At 41.1% G+C, this 21,261-nt stretch overlaps 1 protein-coding gene across 2 annotated transcripts in view; it reads left to right on the top strand.

Annotated features, from left to right (window-relative positions):
* Positions 1-21,261, top strand: part of DYM (dymeclin) — a 252,328-nt gene that overhangs the window by 38,257 nt on the left and 192,810 nt on the right. For both annotated transcript variants that reach the window (XM_081097587.1, XM_081097586.1), the window contains exons 3-5: positions 4,785-4,837; positions 15,832-15,925; positions 17,410-17,540. In XM_081097587.1, coding sequence (XP_080953713.1) covers positions 4,785-4,837; positions 15,832-15,925; positions 17,410-17,540 — 278 coding nt within the window. The remainder of the gene's footprint in view (positions 1-4,784; positions 4,838-15,831; positions 15,926-17,409; positions 17,541-21,261) is intronic.

Here is a 21,261-nt window from a genome sequence, read left to right as displayed (position 1 = left end):
TTCCTGGAAGAAATGTCCAAACATCCGCACTAATACATGTGTAAATAATCCCTTTTTAAGGCAAATATTATCTTAGAAATCAATCAGAACGCTGTATTGGGAACCTTTCTCTTGAGAACAAGTTGAGAAACTGAACTCTGTATTCTAGCCATCTAGTGTATTTCTCCAGGCTTGTATTTGCCCTTCTCCAGTGTTGATTCATCTCCGCTTCCAAGAACATGCCAGGTTGTGACTGCACTGCCTTTGGTACACTATTCCTGTGTCTGGAAAGCCCTCTCCTTTGGTCTGCCCAACTGATTTCTTTTGCTCCTTCAGGACACACAGTTTCTTCCTCCAGGAAGCCTTCCTTTATTGCTCCTAGGGCAGGTTGGGTGCACTTCCTATGAGCTCAGGCAAAGGGCTGGTCTTGATTTTCATACTCCCCAGTAGTCCCTGCTGCTTCATTCCTCCATGTAGCCTGGAGAGAGAGGTAGCATCATTCATAGAGCCCAGCATGTCCTGGGCATCTAGGTAATGTTTGTTGAATGAACAAATTCAGAAGTTTTTGAAGTTTATAACCACGTGTATATAATTGAAGCTATTGGTTCTAGCAAGCGTTGAGAGTGTTATTGACTGAAGAAGGTAGAAGCACCAGTGAAACAGATTTAATGCATGTGGTCTAGTTATTACCCTCATAAAGCTCTTTACAATCTTTTGCATTTTATACCTCTTTACTTTTTTTTTTCCTGAGTAACCAATAAACTGAGTAATTCATAGTTCCCACTTCTTGGCAACTACTAAATGTATTATTAAATCTTACCACAGTGATTTATTAATTAGAACCTTTTGGTTATTAACAAAAATCAATTTGATTTAGCATATACCGGAAAGAGGGGATTATGTGATGAAGAGACAGGGGTGGGGTCTAATAGAATCGAAGATCATAAACGCAGTCAGGCTTTGGGAAGAACTGGTCCCAAGAATCAGAAGGCCGGCAGGAATCCTGAGAGGCCTCTCTGTTTATTGCTGCTTTTGTCCACGAAGCTCTCTTATTCATTTTCTTACTAACCAGCTTTCTCTGCCTCTCAGTGGAGGATGGCTTCCCATAACCCTCAGCTTTGCCTCCCAAGTTCCAGCCATCAGAAAACCTGTCTTTCCATCTCAATTCCAAATTCCTCAAGACTCTGGTGTGGCTTACATTAGACATCTATCCCTGATCAGTCACCTGTGGCCAGGGAGTGGGGTCATGCTGAGCAAGCCTGCCTGCCCCTGCTCCGCTCACCCTGAGGGGGAGATGGGAAGGTAGGAGAAAGGGATGGGAAGACAGCAGACCCACAGACGTTGTGAGGCATGCAGACACTCTAAAAATATCTAGTACCTGTAAGCACTTTACTGTAGGTTATTTCTAGATTATTTTTGTTAAAATTTTTTTAAATCTTAGATTAAGCTTAAAGGTTTAATTTTGAAAAGATATTTGTATTTTTTCAATATGAGTATAATTTGAGATTCTTAGGGAATAGCATATCCACTGAAGCAGTCAGTGTCCTTAGCTTTGTATGGCCATGCATAATGCTTTTTATATATGATACTGTCCTAGTTTGTGAGAGACGGGTTTTAGAGCATCACCAGTAGGAATATGCCTTGAGATCAAGGAAGGTGACGGCCCCTTCCACCAGGGACACTTGGGAGAGTCTGTCCAAACTGAGAGTGATGCGGAGTGCCAAGAGGCCTGCTGAAAAGACAAAGCAGGAGAACGGAGACGCGGGCGTGAAGAAAATAAGGGCCCGAAGTCACCAGGGCTGTGACAATGTTTAGCTCAGGTGTTCAAGGGGGGAAAGTAGGAAATGTAGTTTAGTGATAAGTTCTAGAACAATGTTTGCTGTAAATTTAAACGTGGATTCTGTAATTAATGCTCTCCGGGTGCTTAAGGGAAGAAAGCTTTTTAAAAATTTCTGATTCTCAATAGTTTATTCAAAAACCCCGCATGGAGTTATGAAGGGGGCACTCCTGGGTCCCCAGAAGTAACAATTTAAGACGGGTGGGGGGTGGAAGGGAAGTTTGAGCCTAGCTGTGCCCTTCAACTTTGCCAAATGCAGCCTTGAAGTCGACCTCTCCCGGTCAGCTGTTCCCGGGCCCTAGCCCTTGCATTTTAAATGCTTCTGTGTTTGTCGGTGTCCCTACCAGGACCGCAAAGGCAGGGGCTTCTGTCCTTGTGGCGTTCCCCCACCCCCCAGGGCAGGCCCTCAGGACGTGATAGGAAGGGATAAGTGCTTATCGGTATGTCTTCACTGTGCGGAGGCCTGTGGTCCGTTCCCTGGGGTTGGTTGTCTGCACAGGACTGGCTTGTCCGGGACTCTTGTCACTCAAGGAATGAACGCGACCCGGAGAATGGCCTCTGACCCCATCTTCAGGGCGCAGGAGTCAGACAGACATCTCGGGGCTGACTGGTGGCATGCCTTTTTCACTTGATATTTGCCTAACCTAGGACTGCGCTCATCTGAGAAGGACCCCATCCACCCTCCCATCGGCTAGGGGCTGACACCGTCTTAGCTCCTTGTGTCAGACTCCCAGATAAAACGACGGAGTCGAGCAAAGACCTGAGATTCTCACATCAGCAGAAGAGGTTAACGTCTCTGAGCTTCTGCTGGCCCTGGTCCTACCTGTGCTTTTTTCTGGCTGCGCTTGTCGGCCTACTGAGTGCCTAGCACCCACCGGGGACAGAAAGCAGCTTGAGCCGTCCTAACGCAAGGCTATTTCAGATGGCAGCAGGCACCAGGGCCCTTCGCAGAGGGCCCACGTTTTCTTTGGAGCCGGTACTGCCCAGTCGCATGTTAAGCCCAGACTTCCTTCTGTTTCAGGCCTGGATGTGCATCTAACTGTTGGCATCTCTGTTTTTATGTACCACTGTGTCCTCCTGTCCCTCTGTGTCCCCTAGTCAGGAAATAGCACATCTTTCGTCCAGTCACCTGTCTGGACTCCTCCCCATTCACCGGCCTTGTCAGGCTGAGGTGAGGATGGAAGACACGGAGGTGGCTGTCCCGAGTATGAGTGTAAGGGCTGTGACCTTGTTTGTCCCCTCCTGTCTGTCCCCTCCTGTCCTCTGTGTCTGGCGTGGAACTAGGTTCATATAAAAATAAACCTTTGTTAACAAACAAAGAAATATGTAACACATTCATGTAGTTGAAAGTTTGGTATTAGCCACATGAAAAAAGTAAAATGAAACAGGTGAAATTAATTTTAATATTTCGTTTAACCCAATATATCCCTAATGTTATAATTTCATGAACATTAGGATTTATAATGAAGTATGTTTTATTCTTTTTAATCTTTGAAATCTGGTGTGTACTTTGTATTTCAGCATATCTCAATTAGAACTGGCCACAGCTCACACTACATGTGGCCAGCAGGAAGCATCCTGGACAGCATAGTTCCAGAGATGGCTAAAGCAATTAGTGTTCTTCCACAGGTTCTCTAAAATGTTCTTGTGTCAGATGCTCTAAATGCTTATGGATTCTTCCTTTTTAAAAGTATGCCTCCTCAGTGATAGTATTTTTCTCTTTTTTATTTTTATATATTCCCTAGGAGGTGGGGATTTTTCAGGGAGCCATGGAAGAGTTGCCTATTTGGAGGATTTGTTGTGCCATGTGTATTAGCAGAAAAGAACAGGAAACTTTTAAACCAGCCCCCAGACTCTAAAGCTAGTTAATGTTATTCCTGTAGCTCCGATTCCTGGAATATTAAACTCCTTGGAAGCCTCAATTTGCTTATCTGTATTCCTTCCTTCCCTTGATTTCATACCTATTAGGATGGATGGGTGGTAGGGACTCCAGGGAGGGGAGGAGAGGAAGGAAGGAAGGCAGCTCTTCTGTGGCTACTTTAAAATTCCCATCTTGCCCTGGCCAGTTTGACTCAGTGGATAGAGCGTCGGCCTGCAGACCAAAGGGTCCTGTTTGGGGCTCGTGCAGGAGGCAACCATTCAATATGTTTCTCTCACATTGATGTTTCTCTCTGTCTTTCCCTCTCTCTCCCACTCTCCCTGAAAATCAATCGAAAAATATCCTCAGGTGAGGATTAACAAACAAACAAACAACAACAAAAAATTCCCATTTCCTGAAAATAATATTTTTCTAAATAAGTGTATCCCATGTACTCCCCTTACAAATGGGCAGAGTGGGCCCCTGCCTTTTGCTCTATACTTTGGTGTGCCTTTATCAAATTTTTCCAAGCCTCCAATCCTACCATTCCTCCCTGCCTCAGTGCTTGAAAGGCAGGGTGCCCTGAGCTCTTATCTTTTAGGAATGTCATATAAAGAATTATAGTAAATTTCCTAATTATATTGAAAATAGAAGCTTCATTTTATTGTGCTGATTTTATTGTTCACTACTATCTATATATATAAAACCCTAAGCAACTGGTTGACCGGTCGCTGTGACATGCACTGACCACTAGGGGGCAGACACTCAATGCATGAGCTGACCGATGGGTGCCAGACCCCGGGCTCACAGCTGGCGAGCACAGCTGCGTCAGTGTGAGCCTCTCCCGCCTCCGCTGCAGCGCTACCTGGGCAGCGGGACCGGGATGAGCAGGCTCCTCCCTGGCCGCCTCCTGTCTCTTGCACTATTACATCCCCCGAGGAGTCCCGGATTGCGAGAGGGCACAGGCCAGGCTGAGGGACCCCACCGGGCCTCTAGTATATCATATTTTCCTTCTAAATTATTTTTCTCTCCTTTCATATATTTCTTTAACTAGTGTGTACATATTTAGGGTTATAATTATTAATTATCTTTCTTCTTCTATCTTTCCAGTACTGATTTGAAGCTCTTGGAGGAGGCAACTATTTCAGTCTGCAGGTCTTTAGGTAAGGTGGAGAAATGAGCATGTGTGTGTATGTATGTGTGCATATATATGTATGTGTGTGTGGGTACTTGAAATTTTCTATTATAAATTTTGATAGTGTACTATGAATTGAATTAATGATGTTTTCTTGATGATGATAATAATAATAATAATAATTCTGTTCATGGTGCTCATGGATGCTACTAGAATGTGCCATTCAGTCATTAGCAGTAAAACACATGCTTGGTTAATTTGCAGTGGTGGTAATAGCCTCTGCTAAGCACGTGTTTTATTGCTAATGACTGGATGGGACTTTATCATTCTATTCTCTTTCTGCTTGTCTCATTTTTGTTGTGATAAAAGTTGTCAATGTCATTGTTTTTCCTTTGAAAATAATGGAATTTTTTTCTTGGGATGTTCTAAAGTTTTTCTCCTTGTCCTTTGGTTTTTAGCATTTTAGGATGATGTGCTGAGGAGTGGTTTTCTTTTTTTTTTTTTTGCTGCTTGAGGTTTGTAGAGCTTCTTATATCTGTTGGTTGATATCTTTTATCAGTTTTGGAAAATTCTCAGCCATTATTGGTTTATATACTGTTTCTATCCTATTCTGTTTCTCCTCTCCTCTGGGACTTCTGTTATACCCTTTTAACATTTTCAGTATGTCTCATATGTCTGCTAAGGCTTTTTTTTTTTTTGGTATCGATTAATGTTTTTCCATCATTTTTGGCAGGTTTGTGGCCATTATTTTTGTTGGGCTTTTTATGTTTATTTTCCCCCCTCTCTGACCTTTAAGAGTATATTTTCTTTTAACCTGTCTTTTGTTTACTAATCTTGTCTTCTATTGTATGTCACCTGCTATTAAATCTACCTATTGAGATGTTTAAAATAAAAATTTAATTTTAGAATATCTTTAGATTTACAGAAAACTTACAGAGCTATAGAGTTCCCATATAACTCTCATCAGTTTCCCTTATTGTTAACATCTTAGTCACAGTCAGAAAACCACCACTGATACAGTGCTATTAACTAACTCAATACTTGATTCAGATTTCACTAGTTTTCTCTTACTGTCGTTTTTCTTTTCCAGGATCTCTTTCAGGATACCACAGTACATTTAGTCATCATGTCTCCTTAGCCTTCTCTGGTCTGCAGTGGTTTTTTGGATTTTTCTTACTTAGAGTTTTGAGGAGTACTAGTAGGGTACTTTTCCGAATGTCCCTCAATTTGAGTTTGTTTGATGTTTTTCTCATGGTTACACTGGGGGGATGGGTCTGTAGGAGGAAGACCACAGAGGTGAAGTGCTGTTCTCAACACATCATATTAGGAGTAAGTGCTATCACATGAGCTTATCTCTGATGATACTGACCTTGATTACTTGGTCAGGGTTGTGTTTATCATTACTTCACTGTAAAGTAGTGGTTCTCAACCTTGGCTGCACATTAGAATCACCTGGGAATCTTTTTAAAATCCTGGTTTCTGGGGCCTCATCATTAGTAACAAAGAAACAGAATTTCCGGAGGGTGAGGCCCAGAAACCAGGATTTTAAAAAGATTCCCAGGTGATTCTAATGTGCAGCCAAGGTTGAGAACCACTGTGCTAGGAGATGCTTTGAGAGCCAGGTCAGTTGTTTTATGTGAGTAGCTGGGGGAGGGTGTGTGTTTTTCTTATGAAGAGGAAGGAGTTAGCTGTCCCCCTCTTCTCCTCTTTACTCCAGTCCTTTGGTATGTAAATAAAAGCTCTTCAGGAGCCAGATACACTCTCTCCCTGCCTTGGCTTTTTAGACCTAGCGGTGTTTCCAAGTTCTGGGACCTCAAGTCTCTTTGAAATGTGGATACTTAGGAAGATGATACTGGAGTCTCTCCTACTCCTTTGGAGCCAGCTTAGGCGCTTATCTTGTGATGTAATTGCTTGGCTTTCTGTGAGATAAGGAAGTTTTAAACACATGGCTACAGTTCTAATCCTGATGGTATGTGAAATGATTCTGGGAGAAGTAAAAGCAGACATTCTCTCACTTCATAGCATGTATGTTTTGCTGACCCAGGAGACGAAGGCTTTTTTACAGGAACACTGAGAAATACAGGGAGGTTTTATTTCCCACAACCTTTTCAGATATTTTCTTCTCTCCTTCCATTCCTTCTGGGTCTCCTATTACTATTTCTGAGTTTTCCTTATCTAGGGTATGGCCGTTAGTCAGGGATGTCAATGGAAAGTCCTAGGCCAGGGGTGGGCAACCTTTTTGTGAGTGCGTGCCAAAACCAGCAAAATCTCTGACTCAAAATTCTTCTGCGTGCCAACCCTAATTTTTTGAGAACATGTTACACCTACTTGATATCTCTTAAGGTGTACATATGTGAAGAACCTTGAAGAAAAAATTCATTCAAGCGACAAAAAACACAGTATATGATGATGAAAAATACATTTATTTTTTAATGTATACATGTACACTGATAGTCCGACAGAAAACTTGATGACTCCGTTTGATATTATCAGTGGGACTTTTTTTTTTTTTTTTTAATATATTTTATTGAGTTTTTACAGAGAGGAAAGGAGAGAGATAGAGAGTTAGAAACATCGATGAGAGAGAAACATCGATCAGCTGCCTCCTGCATATCTCCCACTGGGGATGTGCCCGCAACCCAGGCACATGCCCCTGACCGGAATCGAACCTGGGACCCTTCAGTCCTCAGGCCGACGCTCTATCCACTGAGCCAAACCGGTTTCGGCATCAGTGGGACTTTTGCTGCTGCATCACTGATGACAGAGATTTTACATCAGATTTATATTTCGTGACCTTCAGAGATATGCATGAGCTACTACTTTCATCCGTCAGGCTACTCCTATTACAAGACTTAACAAAATTCATCACTGAGAACAAAGATTCACAAGCATATGTGGATGAAACCAAAAGACTGGTCGGATCTAGGAAGGCAGGGAGAGTTAAGGCAGAGGCATAGAAATTGCTCTTCCCTTCTCTTGTCAATCCATGTCTATGGTCTTTAAGATAACTTGTTATGTAAAATTATTTATCTAAGATGCACCTACACTGACTTTATCTGAAAAATAAAAAAGTCGATATTAAGAAAAAAATTGTAAATGGAAGATTATAAGAGGGTTTTTCGTGCCATCAAAAGTTACTGGCGTGCCATGTTTGGCACCCGTGCCAGGGGTTGCCCACCCCTGTCCTAGGCAGTAACCAAGTCCCTCTGATTGGGCAGGAGTTAACTTTAAATTCTGCCTCCTCAGCACCAGGCAGCTGCTGATGTGTTTATGTTGTTTCAGCTCTCATTTGCCTGTTTCCAATGGGTTCCTTGGATTCTTTTTCCTTTGGAGTGCAGGAGTAGGTCAAGCATGCCAGACAACTTCCTTGTACACAAACTTCTGTACTGTCATGTCCCTCAGAACTCTGTAGGAGTTCATCTGCTCTTTTGTGGCATCTAGTATTCACCTGAGAGGAAGTCTGAGACCTAAATTTCTTTTTGTTCCTTTGTTCATAAGACTTTTCCCCCTATAACCATTATGATTAAATGTTCCTCATTATACTTTTTTCTTTATGATTTTCCCTGTAATTTGATGAGGTCTTTTTATTGGTTTATTAACAAGCATTTTTGTGAGCTTTTTCAATTCTGAAGTTTTCTGTAGTTATGGCTTTGATTTTACTTGTTTTAGTTTCTCCTCCTCCAACTTGGCATTGTCACCTGTGAGGTTCAGGGTGGATCTCTGTTCTTTTCTTGTAATTCCTCTTTTATGTCTTTGGTTCAATGTGTATACATTACAGTTCTTGTCTTTCAAGATTCTAATGTATCTTTTAGTTGTTGTTGCATTTTTAATCAATCTAGTTTTCCTAGTATGTCAGTGCGCTCTTTTCATTATACTAATTTTTCCCAGGTGCTTTCTGTTCCTTTTAAAAATAGATGGTTCATTTTCCTATTTTCCACTAATGATGGTTGTGTACCAAAGTTCTTTTTGCCAGTTCTGATTCAGCTCTTCTGCTGAGGTTTCAGCATATCCTGTTCCTTATTTTGTTGTTACTATTGTTTTCTTCGTAGTCATTAAACCAGCAAGTATTTATTGAGCACCTATAATATTACAGCTGGGTGACTGACGGCAATAAAGACCCACCCAGGTCCCTGATCTCATGAATCTGTCTTAACGGGGAAGCTAGACCATAAATAAATATATATATTTTATATAATGATGACTCTTCAGAAAAATAAAGCAGGGAGAAGGCAGAGAGTGAGAAGGGATGGCGCTTGCTGCCAGAGCGTATGTTTATTAACCCTGTTCCTGGGTGGCTTCTCGAGGTGCTTGCTGAACCTGTTGTTTTACCTTGAAGGTAGGCTGTTGCTGTGTTCTAGCCTGACTTCTAGAACATGTTGTACATGTTTGATTGGTTTAACTGAGACTTTCCGTTGTCTCCACTCCTTGGTTTTGGAGTGTGAGCAAATCCTAAAATCCTCAAATCGAACAGCTGGATCAACATTTTTTTCCTACCTCTTCCCTCCACCATAGTTGTTTTGTGTTTGGCTTGTTTCCTGTTATTTTCTGGGAGTTGTAATCTCTGAATCTGTATGGAAAGTTATCATGTTGAAGGAGTCACATACATTTTCTGACTGGGGTAGACAGTAAGAAGGAGACTTGTTCCGCAAAGGTACTTTCAGGCAGTTAGGCTTGCTAATGGTTACCAGATACATTTGAAGTTAGGTTTATATAATTTGTAGTTAGTGGAATTATTTCCTGTTTTTTGGAAGAAGAAATGTATCCTGATTCAGCATTTTTGTGAGCTTGTATTATTTCTTCTCATGGGTATTTTATTTTTAATTATTTTACACTCATCCAAAGGTGGAGAGAATAATATAATGAACTCCCATATACTCATCTTCCAGTTTCAATCATTTTCATGGCCAATCATGTTTCATTTGTACCTCACTCATTTATTGAAGTATGACGTATGTACAGAAAAGTGCACAGACAACAAACATATCCTCGTGTAATTAATTTGACAAATCTCAGACATCATATCATTCATCTATCTTCACATATTAATTTGATACAAACCTCAGACATCATATCATTTCATCCAGAAATATTTTAGTATGTATCTCATAATAAGGATTTTTTTAAAAGAAAATAAATACCATAATTTTATTAAAAAACAATTTTTTAAAAAAATATATGTTATTGATTTTTTACAGAGAGGAAGTGAGAAGGATAGAGAGTTAGAAACATCGATGAGAGAGAAACATCGATCAGCTGCCTCCTGCACACTCCCTACTGGGTATGTGCCCGCAACCAAGGTACATGCCCTTGACCAGAATTGAACCTGGGACCCTTGAGTCCGTAGGCCAACGCTCTATCCACTGAGTCAAACCAGTCAGGGCTAAAAAACAATTTTTAACATCATAAAATATTCATTGAGTGTTCAAATTTCTAATTGTTTGAATCTGGAGCAATATAAAGTCCTCACATTATTATTGGTTGATATATTTTTACGATTCTTCTCATAAGTAGTTTCTTCCTGCATTTGTCTCCTTTTTCCTCTCTCAATTTATTAAAGAAAGTGGGTGGGGATGTGAAGTACAGCATAGGGAATATAGTCAATAATATTGTAATAACTATAAGCTTGGGTAGTGACTTGTGTCAGCTACTAAATTTATTGGTGGGACCATCTTGTAAGTTATATAAATGTCTAACCACTATACTCTACACCTGAAACTAATATAATATTGAATGTGAACTGTAATCCTATATAATAAAGGCCTAATATGCAAATAGACCAAACAGCAGGACAGCTGGCAGAATGACTGGTTGCTATAACGTGCACTTACCACTAGGGGCAAATGCTCAATGCAGGAGCTGCCCCCTGGTGGTCAGTGTGCTCCCACAGGGGGAGCGCCACTCAGCCAGAAGCCAGGTTCATGGCTGGCGAGCTTAGCCAGAAGCCAGGTTCATTAGCAAGCCTTGCCCACCTCTGTGGCAGCCCTAAGAAGCAGCAAGCCAAGCAGTGAGCAGGTGGGCGGTAAGGAGCAAGGGGTCCCGGACTGCGAGAGGGATGTCTGCCTGCCAGCTTAGGCCAGCTTCCCACGGGGAGTGGGCCTAAGCCGGCAGGTGGACACCCACTGAGGGGTCCCAGACTGCAAGAGGGCGCAGGCCAGGCTGAGGGACACCCCCCCCCCCCCCACCCCCAGTGCACGAAATTCGTGCACCGGGCCTCCAGTTAAAAAAATAAAAAGTAATTTTAAAAAAGAAAGTGGGTCGTAGAGTTTCCTACAATGTAGATTTTGTTGGTTGAAATGTTAATATGTTTCTGTCCTCTGTGTTTCCTCTATATTGGTTATTGGGTCTTGTGGCTCATGGGTATTTTAGTGAGATATTGGGAAAGGTTATTTCAGGGCCTGGAAGGAAGTTCAACCTCTCACTCCAGGTGGAAATCCTCTTTATTATACCCTTATGTGAGTGTTACCCAGACTTTGGTTGAACTCCTGTAGCGATGGAGAATTCCCTTCTTTATACAAAAGGTCAAGTTAGTTAATATATTTTTACAAGTTTAAGCTCCAGAGTCAGATGAGTTATTGTGCTTAAGTACTATGATCCTAGTTTCACAGGTGAGGAAACTGAGGTGTGGGGAGGTTAAGTAAGTTGCCAAGTGTCACACAGCTAATCGGGGGAGCTGGGGTTTGAACCTGGTCAGATCTGTAGTCTAGTTCCATTATGCTTTTCTGCCTTCCTGTCAGATACCCCTATTCCTACCCTGGTTCCTGAAGCTCATTCAACTTTAACATAGCGTTTGATTTTTACCAACTAGGTTTGATCCTGTTAAAGTCCATTGAGGTATTTTGGAATATTACACCTGTTGTTGAAACATCACTGAGTGTACTTACTTTTATTAATTTATTGCCCCGTTTGCATCTTGCCCAGAAGAGTACTGTGGAAACTTAACCATCTTAGAATGTCAGCTTTCTTAAGACAAGGAGCCCAACCAGCATGGCGCAGTGGTTGAGCATCGCCCTGGTTCACTGTTTGATTTCCAGTCAGGGCACATAGAGGTCATGGTTTGATTCCTGGTTAGGGCACATGCCTGGGTTGCAGGCTCGATCCCCAGTGTGGGGCATGCAGGAGGCAACCAATCAATGATTCTCTCTCATCATTGATGTTTCTATCTCTCTCTCCATCTTCCTTCCTCTCTGAAATCAATAAAATAAAAAAATACAGGGAATTCTGTTTATAAGTATTTTCTTATACCTGAAACAGTGCTGAGTACATATAAGGAGCTCAATAAATACATGCCAAATGATTGAAAAAGGTACACAGTTTTCATTACATCAGTCTAGTGGTTTGGTTGTTCTTTCCAATAGACAGGTTTGCTTCTTAATAGCTGGCTATTTATAAATTAAAACAATTATAAAGTAATTCAGTAATAAAGGGGCTGTTGAATAAACAAGATTGTAAAGTTGGGATTCTGAATTATATCAGCTTCAACTTTTGTTTCAGTATTTTGTTTTGGTTTACAATAGCTAGATAATATTAATTTACACAAAGGTGCACTTGCAAACAGTAACTTTTTTTAAAAAAAAGAACAAAACACAATTTATCCTGAAATCTTATGATATTCTTTCATTAAACGAAACCTAACGATTAAAGATAGTTAATTTGTGTTTCAAAGAGAAACTGTAAAAATATCTAATGCCTAATATCTAATCATGCACCTATTCTTGATTATGAAAGCTGGGCCAAACCTGCCCTAATTTACAGCACACAGAGTGGGGGTTCTCCAACCAGCAGCAGGAAGGCTGTTAGCGATGCAGAGTCTCAGGTCACACTTGATATGGGCAGAGTCAGAATTTAAACTTTAAATGTGATTTAAATGTACATTAACCTTTGAAAAGCACTGTCAACTTTAAATCTCAGGGTGGACCTGAGGTTCTGCACTTCCAACAGCCCCCAGACAATGCTGTTGCCACTGGTCCGTGAGCCACATGTGGAACAGCAAGTTCCTGCAACTTCTGTCCTCATGAGAAAGTCACACAGTTACATGCATTGACTCTCAGGCTGTGGCAAGACCATATACCTGGTAGGCAGACGGAGTTAACTTGCCATTTATGGTACAGAGCAGGTAGGCTGGAATGGTGTGCTTATTTCCATGTACATTTTAAAAAGTATGTATGTGCAGACCTGGATAAAAAATTCTGGAGAACTACATCTTTTTATATCTTTGACACAGAAGTTTAGATATTATGCATAGAAATGGCAGCAAATGCATAATTCTCAGATCTGCATAAAAATGAATTCTCCTGGCAGCACAAGCCAATGTGTGTGTTTGCATTTCTGGTTTTCAAAATAGTTAAAAATGTATTTCAAAAGTGAAAAAAATACCCCAGAACTCTGGAATCTCACAGTTTGAAAACTATTGGTAAAGGGAAAAGACTGGGCATTTGTCACTAACATATTGTTGACTTTGGGCCCAACATATAGCCTTTCTGGATTTCTTTTTCTTCCATCAGTAAAAGTAAAGGTTCTGACTAAATAGTCTCTCCCTTAAGATGAATTCTTTAAAAAAAAAACATTTTTATTGATTTCAGAAAGGAAGAGCGAGGGAGAGATAGATAGAAACATCAATGACAAGAGGGAATCATTGATCGGCTGCCTCCTGCACGCCCCACACTGGATATCGAGCCCACAAACCAGGCATGTGCCCTGACTGGGAATTGAACCGTGGCCTCCTGGTTCGTAGGTCAACACTCAACCACTGAGCCACGAAGGCCGGGCTAAGATGAATTCTGAGAAACAGAATCCATAGAGCGGATGGATATATATAGAGTGTCCCCCCAAAATGTATGCCCACATTTTGAATAATGATAAAGGCAGCGTTTATTAAAATATTAAATTTCATTTTAAAATTGAGCTATCAGCTGAAATATGTATACACTAGAGGCCCGGTGCATGACATTCGTGCACTCGGGGTGGGGGGAGGGTCCCTTAGCCTGGTCTGTGCCCTTTAGCAGTCTGGGAGTCCTTGGGGGATGTCCAACTGACAGCTTATGCTTAAGCTGCAGTTGGACATCCTTAGTGCTGCTGTGGAGGCGGGAGAGGCTCCCGCCACTGCTGCTGTGATCTCCAGCCATCAGCCTGGCTTGTGGCGGAGCGGTGCTCCCCCTGTGGGAGCACACTGACCCCCAGGGGGCAGCTCCTGCGTTGGGTGTCTGCCCCCTGGTGGTCAGTGCGTGTCATAGCGACTGGTCGTTCCACCGTTTGGTGGATTTGTATATTATCCTTTTATTACATAGGATTTTTTGAGACACCTGGTACAGTGGGGCCTTGACTTACGAGTGTCCCGACTAACGAGTTTTTCGAGATACGAGCAGTCTCTCGGCTGATTTTTTGCTTTGAGTTGCGAGCTAAAATTCGGGTTATGAGCCAGCTTCAGATACCCCACCGCTAGTTGGCGCAGCGAACATCACAGTGAACGCCACAACATCAGCCCAGCATCACGTGTCTCACTCGTTCACTTTATGATTTGACATACAAGTAATTTGAGTTACGAGCTCTGTCACGGAACAAATTAAACTCGTAAGCCAAGGCCCCACTGTATATATAAAATGAGATTTATTATAAGAAATTGGCTCACACGACTATGAAGGCTGAGCAGTCCCGTGAGTTGGTGTGCATGCTGGAGGACCCAGGAAAGTTAATGGTGTAAATTCCAGTCCAAGTCCAAAGGCCTGAGAACTAGGAGAGCCAATGTTGTGAGTCCCATTTAAGCACAGAAGATGATCAGTGTTTCAGCTCAACAGTCAGGCAGATAGAAAGAATTCAGCCTTCCTCTGACTTTTCTCTGTGGGCCATCCATGGAGACGAAATCTGCTTTACTCAGTCTACCAATTCAAATGCAGAGACCCTCTCCCTGACACACTGGGAATAATGTTAACTGGATACCTGGGCATTAAAAGGGCATTATTCCCCATTATTACTGCTGGACATATGACTTAATTTGAGTATTATTTCATTCCACATCTGTTTCCTTAATTTCTTTCATTAGATGAAAGAAGATTCAGGCCCAGTCAAGTTGACACACCAAATTAATCATAGCCTATGTCTTGCTCTGCAGCCTGATAGAACTTTAGAGTTTCATTAAGTCCAATTCTTTGATTACAGGGGCTGGTTTGGCATAGTGTAGGGCCAAGGATTTGAGCCAGTAGATAACTATGTGTCCTTGAGCAAGCAAGAACCTACAGGGGGTGCTCTGTAAAATGGAGGTGATAGTCGTGCTTATGCCATATGTAGTTTTGAGGATTATAGTAGGTAATGTGTAAAGCACTAAGTGTATTGTTCAGTATATATTAGCTGTTTTTCTTTTCCAGATGAGAACACTGAGGTGGAGAAGTAAATAATTTGCCTGAGGTTCAATATTCCCTTGTTATAGACTTGGATCTAGGAGCCAGATCTTCTCATTCCCAATAGAATCTTCTCTCAACCCTAGGCTGGCTTTGCTGAAATACTCACCTTTTAAACTTGAAAAAAAATTCTTTTAATAAATTCTTTAAAATTTTGCGTGGTTCAGATAGCGCCCCACTGGCCACATTATGTGTCTTTCTTTATGTGTCTTCGTTTTCATAAGAATAATTTGTGATTATCTGAATAGTTTTATCTTTATGGTTTATTATATTCTATATACTGGGGATATGGATGATCAGTTTTTGAGCTTTTTAAGCATCTGTTTTTCTAAAGAGAATGATGTGTATATGTAAATTGTGTATGCATATTAAATTTGTATGTTTTCTTTACAATTTTGGATTCTCAGATCAGATGGCTATTTTCTCCTGCTGTTTCTAGCACTTCTATTTTGTACATCACTTTTTGTTCAGAAAGAATTACAACCAAGCAGCATTTCTTTCATTCCTTATTGACAATAGATTGGTCCATGAGCAACTTCAGTTTGACATTTGATTTTATAAGTGTTATGATACACTCACTTTGCTTTTAGTTCTTAATTTTAACTTTTTAAAATCTTTCTTTCTCTTGCAGTTGAAAACAATCCTCGAACAGGAAACCTTGGTGCATTGATTAAGGTCTTCCTTTCTAGAACCAAAGAACTAAAACTTTCAGCAGAATGTCGGAAGTAAGCTGGCTGATTAGTTTTGTTCTTTTCATATTTAACAAGGAGTATTTTTCATCTTTTAGAAATTGATTATGGTCTCTTAAAAGCTATTAAAGGAATTGTACTTACTATTAAAGGAAATAAGTACAAGAGAGGTTTTAATTTGCTGTTCAAGTCACTGGGGGGAGATGATACATTTTGGAATCTGCTTTCAGCATTTTAGATAATCTTTAGAAATATATTACTTAAGTAGATTAATAGTGATGTGATTATTACTAAAAAGGGCATTATTCCCCATTATTACTGCTGGACATATGACTTAATTTGAGTATTATTTCATTCCACATCTGTTTCCTTAATTTCTTTCATTAGATGAAAGAAGATTCAGATTAGGTATTATAGTTCTATATTAGATGCAATGGAAAGCTAACCTTTTATGTGCTCAAGCATTTTTTAACACTATTTTTTTCTGGTTAGCTCTTTTTTTATATATATGTGTATATATATATATGTGTATATGTATATATACACAAACACACATATATATATTTAAATTGATTTCACAAAGGAAGGAAGAGGGAGGGAGAGATAGAAACATCAATGATGAGAGAGAATCATTGATTGGCTGCCTCCTGCAAGTCCCCCACTGGGGATCGAGCCCACAACCCGGACACGTGCCCTTGACTGGAATTGAACCCAGGACGCTTCAGTTCGTAGGCCAATGCTCTGAGGCAAACAGGCAGGGCATCTGGTTAGCTCTTTTTCAAAGATTGTTCATTGCCCAGCTCCCAAGCAAATTATATTGAATCTAACAAAAGTTTTTCTTGTGAGTTCACAGTTATTAATACAAACAGCAAATATTGTACTGTGATTACTGGTGATACTCCATTTAAAAATTTGGTTGTGTATTTGCATGTATTTCCTTATGGTACTATGTATTTTTAATTATTTTAGCTTTCTTTTCTTTGAATTGCCTGTGTGTGGGACAGCTATAAAGTTAAAAACAAAGAGCAGTCATGCCCTAGCTGGTTTGGCTCAGTGGATAGAGCGTCGGACTGTGGACTGAAGGGTCCCAGGTTCGATTCTGGTCAAGGGCACATGCATGGGTTGCGGACTTGGTCCTTAGTTTGGGGTGTGCAGGAGGCAGCCAGTCAATGATTCTCTCTCATCATTGATGTTTCTGTCTCTCTCTCCCTCTCCCTTCCTTTCTGAAATCAATAAAAATATATTTAATAAAAAGAGCAGTCATGCCTAAAGGATAATATTTTTATTATGTTCACTTACTATGTAAAATACATAGAATGAACTATGAAGTAAACTGTAATAGATTTCACTGCTTCAGTGCCATAAATCATGAGCCATTAAAAGATATGGACATGATTCTAATATTACAAATACAGTGGGCAAAACGATTGATCAATCATGAAGAAATCATTGACTAGAAATAAACTGATTGTGCTCATGATTAAATATTGATTCTTATGTGACCTTGGTCTCTTTTCTAGTCACATCTTCATTTGGCAGACAAACAATGCTTTGTTTATTATTTGCTATTTGCTGAAAGTGTTCATCTGTGAGATGTCAGAAGAGGAATTACAACTTCATTTTACTTATGAAGAAAAATCTGGCAGTTACAGTAAGTATTGCCTTTGAAGATGTTTTGGTAATCACATGTGTAGCAACATATAAGCACAAAATTTGAGGAATAAAATTAAAATTTTGAAAATTCCATTGTTCCTCTCATAATTTTTATTTTTAAATAACCTGACACTGTCACTCTTTCTTCCCCTCTATTAATTTAAAAGAACCAAGACTCTCATTGTTTTTTTCCTTTTTTTAGAATAAGGCAGCCAGTAAGATTGAGACTTTTATTTATTTTGATCTCATGGATATGAAACATAAAAATAAAAATCACAGGTATTTCTTTCAGAAAACAGATGTCAGTTTAAGTACTATTACTAGGGCAATGCATTATTGAGACAACCAATCAGAAGATTTTGTAAGTATTAAAGGTTACTTTCATAGATATAACAACAGTCTCTGAGTCTGGGTGTCTTTGGGATTATTTGATCAGAAATAACATTTTCAAGGACAGTTTTATGATGCTGATGTATGTCATCTTTTTCTGCAGATACAGGAAAAGGTTACTATTTTCTCTTGATATTGCTGACAGGTTTCTTTTTTTGCCTGTAGTTTTTAAGATCAGCTGCTTGCATTTCCTTCCTTAGCATTAAAAGTAACAACCTGGAAAGTAAAAGGGGAGAATGGCATTGTTAACAAATGAAATATGGGGAATGCAGTGTTTTGCATCTAACCTTCATGCTATCTCCTCTCTTTCTGAGGCCAATGGCAGTGTTGGTCTTGCATTTCTGGGGTTTATTTTCAAAAACACACTGTTGCCTGCATTAGGTGTTCCTGCTTACCTAGAGCTTTTACATTGATTTTGAGTTTTAAGACATGAATATGTTTAATTTCCTACTTTGATAATCACCCTTCCAAGTTTGTTAACTATATACTACGAGAGGCCCGGTGCACGAATTCCTGCATGGGTGGGGTCCCTCGGGGTGGCCTGCGGATTTCGGGCCCAGCTCGCGCCCTCAACCTTGCAGCCCCAGCTCGCACCCCCAGTCTCACAGCCCTGTAGCCCCGCCTGGCATCCTGCCTTGGCCTGGAGCCGCCCACTCTCCTGCTCGATCATCCCGCTATGGTCCTGCTCTCATCCGGTCCCATTGGGGCCAGCAACACCTCCACTGCTGCCTGCTGCCAGCGCTGCATTGCCAACGCCCGCCATGTTCTGCCCCACTCCTAGCGGTCAGCGCATGTCATAGCGAGCGGTCGAACTCCCGGTTGAACGACCACCTGAGGGGACAATTTGCATATTAGGCTTTTATTATATAGAATGTTTAAAAATTAGAGCTTTTAATTGAATTGTGGCTTGCTAGTTTTGTTAGTTTTGTTAACGCTAGGCATTGTCTTTGTGGGACCAACAGTGCCAAAACATAGTTCTCTTTGGGAGCTGCAAACCTTTGCAGGAAGTGTTAGCAGTAAGAGTGGAATGAATGTTTATCCCCAGAGGGCCTAAGAAGATAGTCCAACCAGCACCTATAACCTTAACACTTGTTTGCATTATGTCATAAAATTGTGTATATTTTATACTTTTATTTAACCACAATATCACTTATCCTATATAATAAAAGCCTAATTTGCAAATCAACCGAATGGCAAAACGACCGGTTGCTATGATGCACACTGACCACCAGAGGGCAGGCACTCAATGCAGGAGCTGCCCCCGACCAGCGGCGATGGGGGTTGGGACCAGCCAGCAGGCAGTGCCAGGCCAGCCAAGGCAGGGTACCAGCGGGGGCCCCCTGTTCGCCCCGCCAGTTGCCCTGCAGAGGGAGGTGACCAGGGGTGGCAGTGGGGGGCAGGCCACCGAGCAGGTGGTGCCAGACCAGCCAAGGCAGGTGTCAGTGGGGGGCCCTTGATCTCCCTGCTGGTTGCCCCATAGATCAGCCCCGATCACCAGCCAGGCCTAGGGACCCTACCCATGCATGAATTTTGTGCACCTGGCCTCTCTATATATAAAAGCCTAAGCGACTGTTACAAACGGTTGACTGAACTACTGGTCACTATGACACGCACTGACCACCAGGGGGAAGATGCTCAAAGCAGGTGGTCAGTACTCCCACAGCAACCTCCTGCAGCTGGCTAACCTCCCGCGGTCCCTTGCCCTGATTGGCCCCGATTGCTGGCCGGGCCGAGGGACCCCACCCGTGCACGAATTCGGGCCTCTAATATAAAATTATTTTTCATTATGTAACATTGAGTAAATTGATGCATTTGAGAGATACACTGTGTTTGTTTTGGGGCCAAATGCCTTCCTGGAGTACCCTCTTGGTACTTGCACTCCTTGCTCATCTTCAATTTGGAGAAGCATGTGTCTACCTTAGGCCACAGTCTGGGTGGCCTAAGGTAGACACAGTGTAAAACTGACACTTTTCCAGCCATGGCCACATTGTCAAAATGGTTGTGGCAGACAATGTTATTTTTAGAAAAGAGGAAGTCCATTTGCTTATCTTTAATTTATGATGAATATTTACAGGCATATTTGAATTTGCTAATTAGAAGTTTAAATATGATTTTCTTTTTTTTTTTAATTAAATCTTTATTGTTCAGATTATTACATTTGTTCCTCTCCCCCCCCCATAACTCCCCTCCTCCCAGTTACCGCCCCACCCTCTGCCCTCACTCCCCACCCACTGTCCTCGTCCATAGGTGCACGATTTTTGTCCAGTCTCTTCCCGCATCTCCCACACCCCTTTCCCCCCCAAGAATAGTCAGTCCATTCCCTTTCTATGTCCCTGATTCTATTATAATCACCAGTTCATTCTGTTCATCAGATTATTTATTCACTTGATTCTTAGATTCACTTGTTGATAGATGCATATTTGTTGTTCATAATTTGTATCTTTACCTTTTTCTTCCTCTTCCTCTTCTTAAAGGATACCTTTCAGCATTTCATATAATACTGGTTTGGTGGTGATGAACTCCTTTAGCTTTTCCTTATCTGTGAAGCTCTTTATCTGACCTTCAATTCTGAATGATAGCTTTGCTGGATAAAGTAATCTTGGTATGTAGGTTCTTGCTATTCATCACTTTGAATATTTCTTGCCACTCCCTTCTGGCCTGCATGGTTTCTGTTGAGAAATCAGCTGACAGTCGTATGGGTGCTCCCTTGTAGGTAACTGACTTTCTCTTGCTGCTTTTAAGATTCTCTCTTTGTCTTTTGCTCTTGGCATTTTAATTATGCTGTGTCTTGGTATGGTCCTCTTTGGATTCCTTTTGTTTGTGTTTCTCTGTGCTTCCTGGACTTGTGAGTCTATTTCTTTCACCAGGTAGGGGAAGTTTTCTGTCATTATTTCTTCAAATAGGTTTTCAATATCTTGCTTTCAGTCTTCTTCTGGCACCCCCATAATTCAGATGTTGGTACGCTTGAAGTTGTCCCAGAGGCTCCTTACACTATCCTCGCATTTTTGGATTCTTTTTTCTTTTTGTTTTTCTGGTTGGGTGTTTTTTGTTTCTTTGTATTTGAAATCTTTGACTTGATTCTTGCGATCCTCTAGTCTGCTGTTGGAAGCCTGTATAATATTCTTTATTTCAGTCAGTGTATGCTTAATTTCTAGTTGGTTCTTTTTCATATCCTCGAGGGTCTCACTAGATTTATTGAGGATCTCATTAAATTTATTGGCGGTCTCACTAGATTTCTTGAGTGTCTCACTAAGTTTATCGGCAGTTTCTAGAAAATTCTTGAAAAACCTTATAACCGTGGTTTTGAACTCTTATCCAGTAATTTGCTT

Source organism: Myotis nattereri (assembly GCF_964212035.1).
Source record: "Myotis nattereri genome assembly, chromosome: 8".
NCBI classification, from domain to species: domain Eukaryota; kingdom Metazoa; phylum Chordata; class Mammalia; order Chiroptera; family Vespertilionidae; genus Myotis; species Myotis nattereri.
This window is presented reverse-complemented; position numbering and strand designations above follow the sequence as displayed.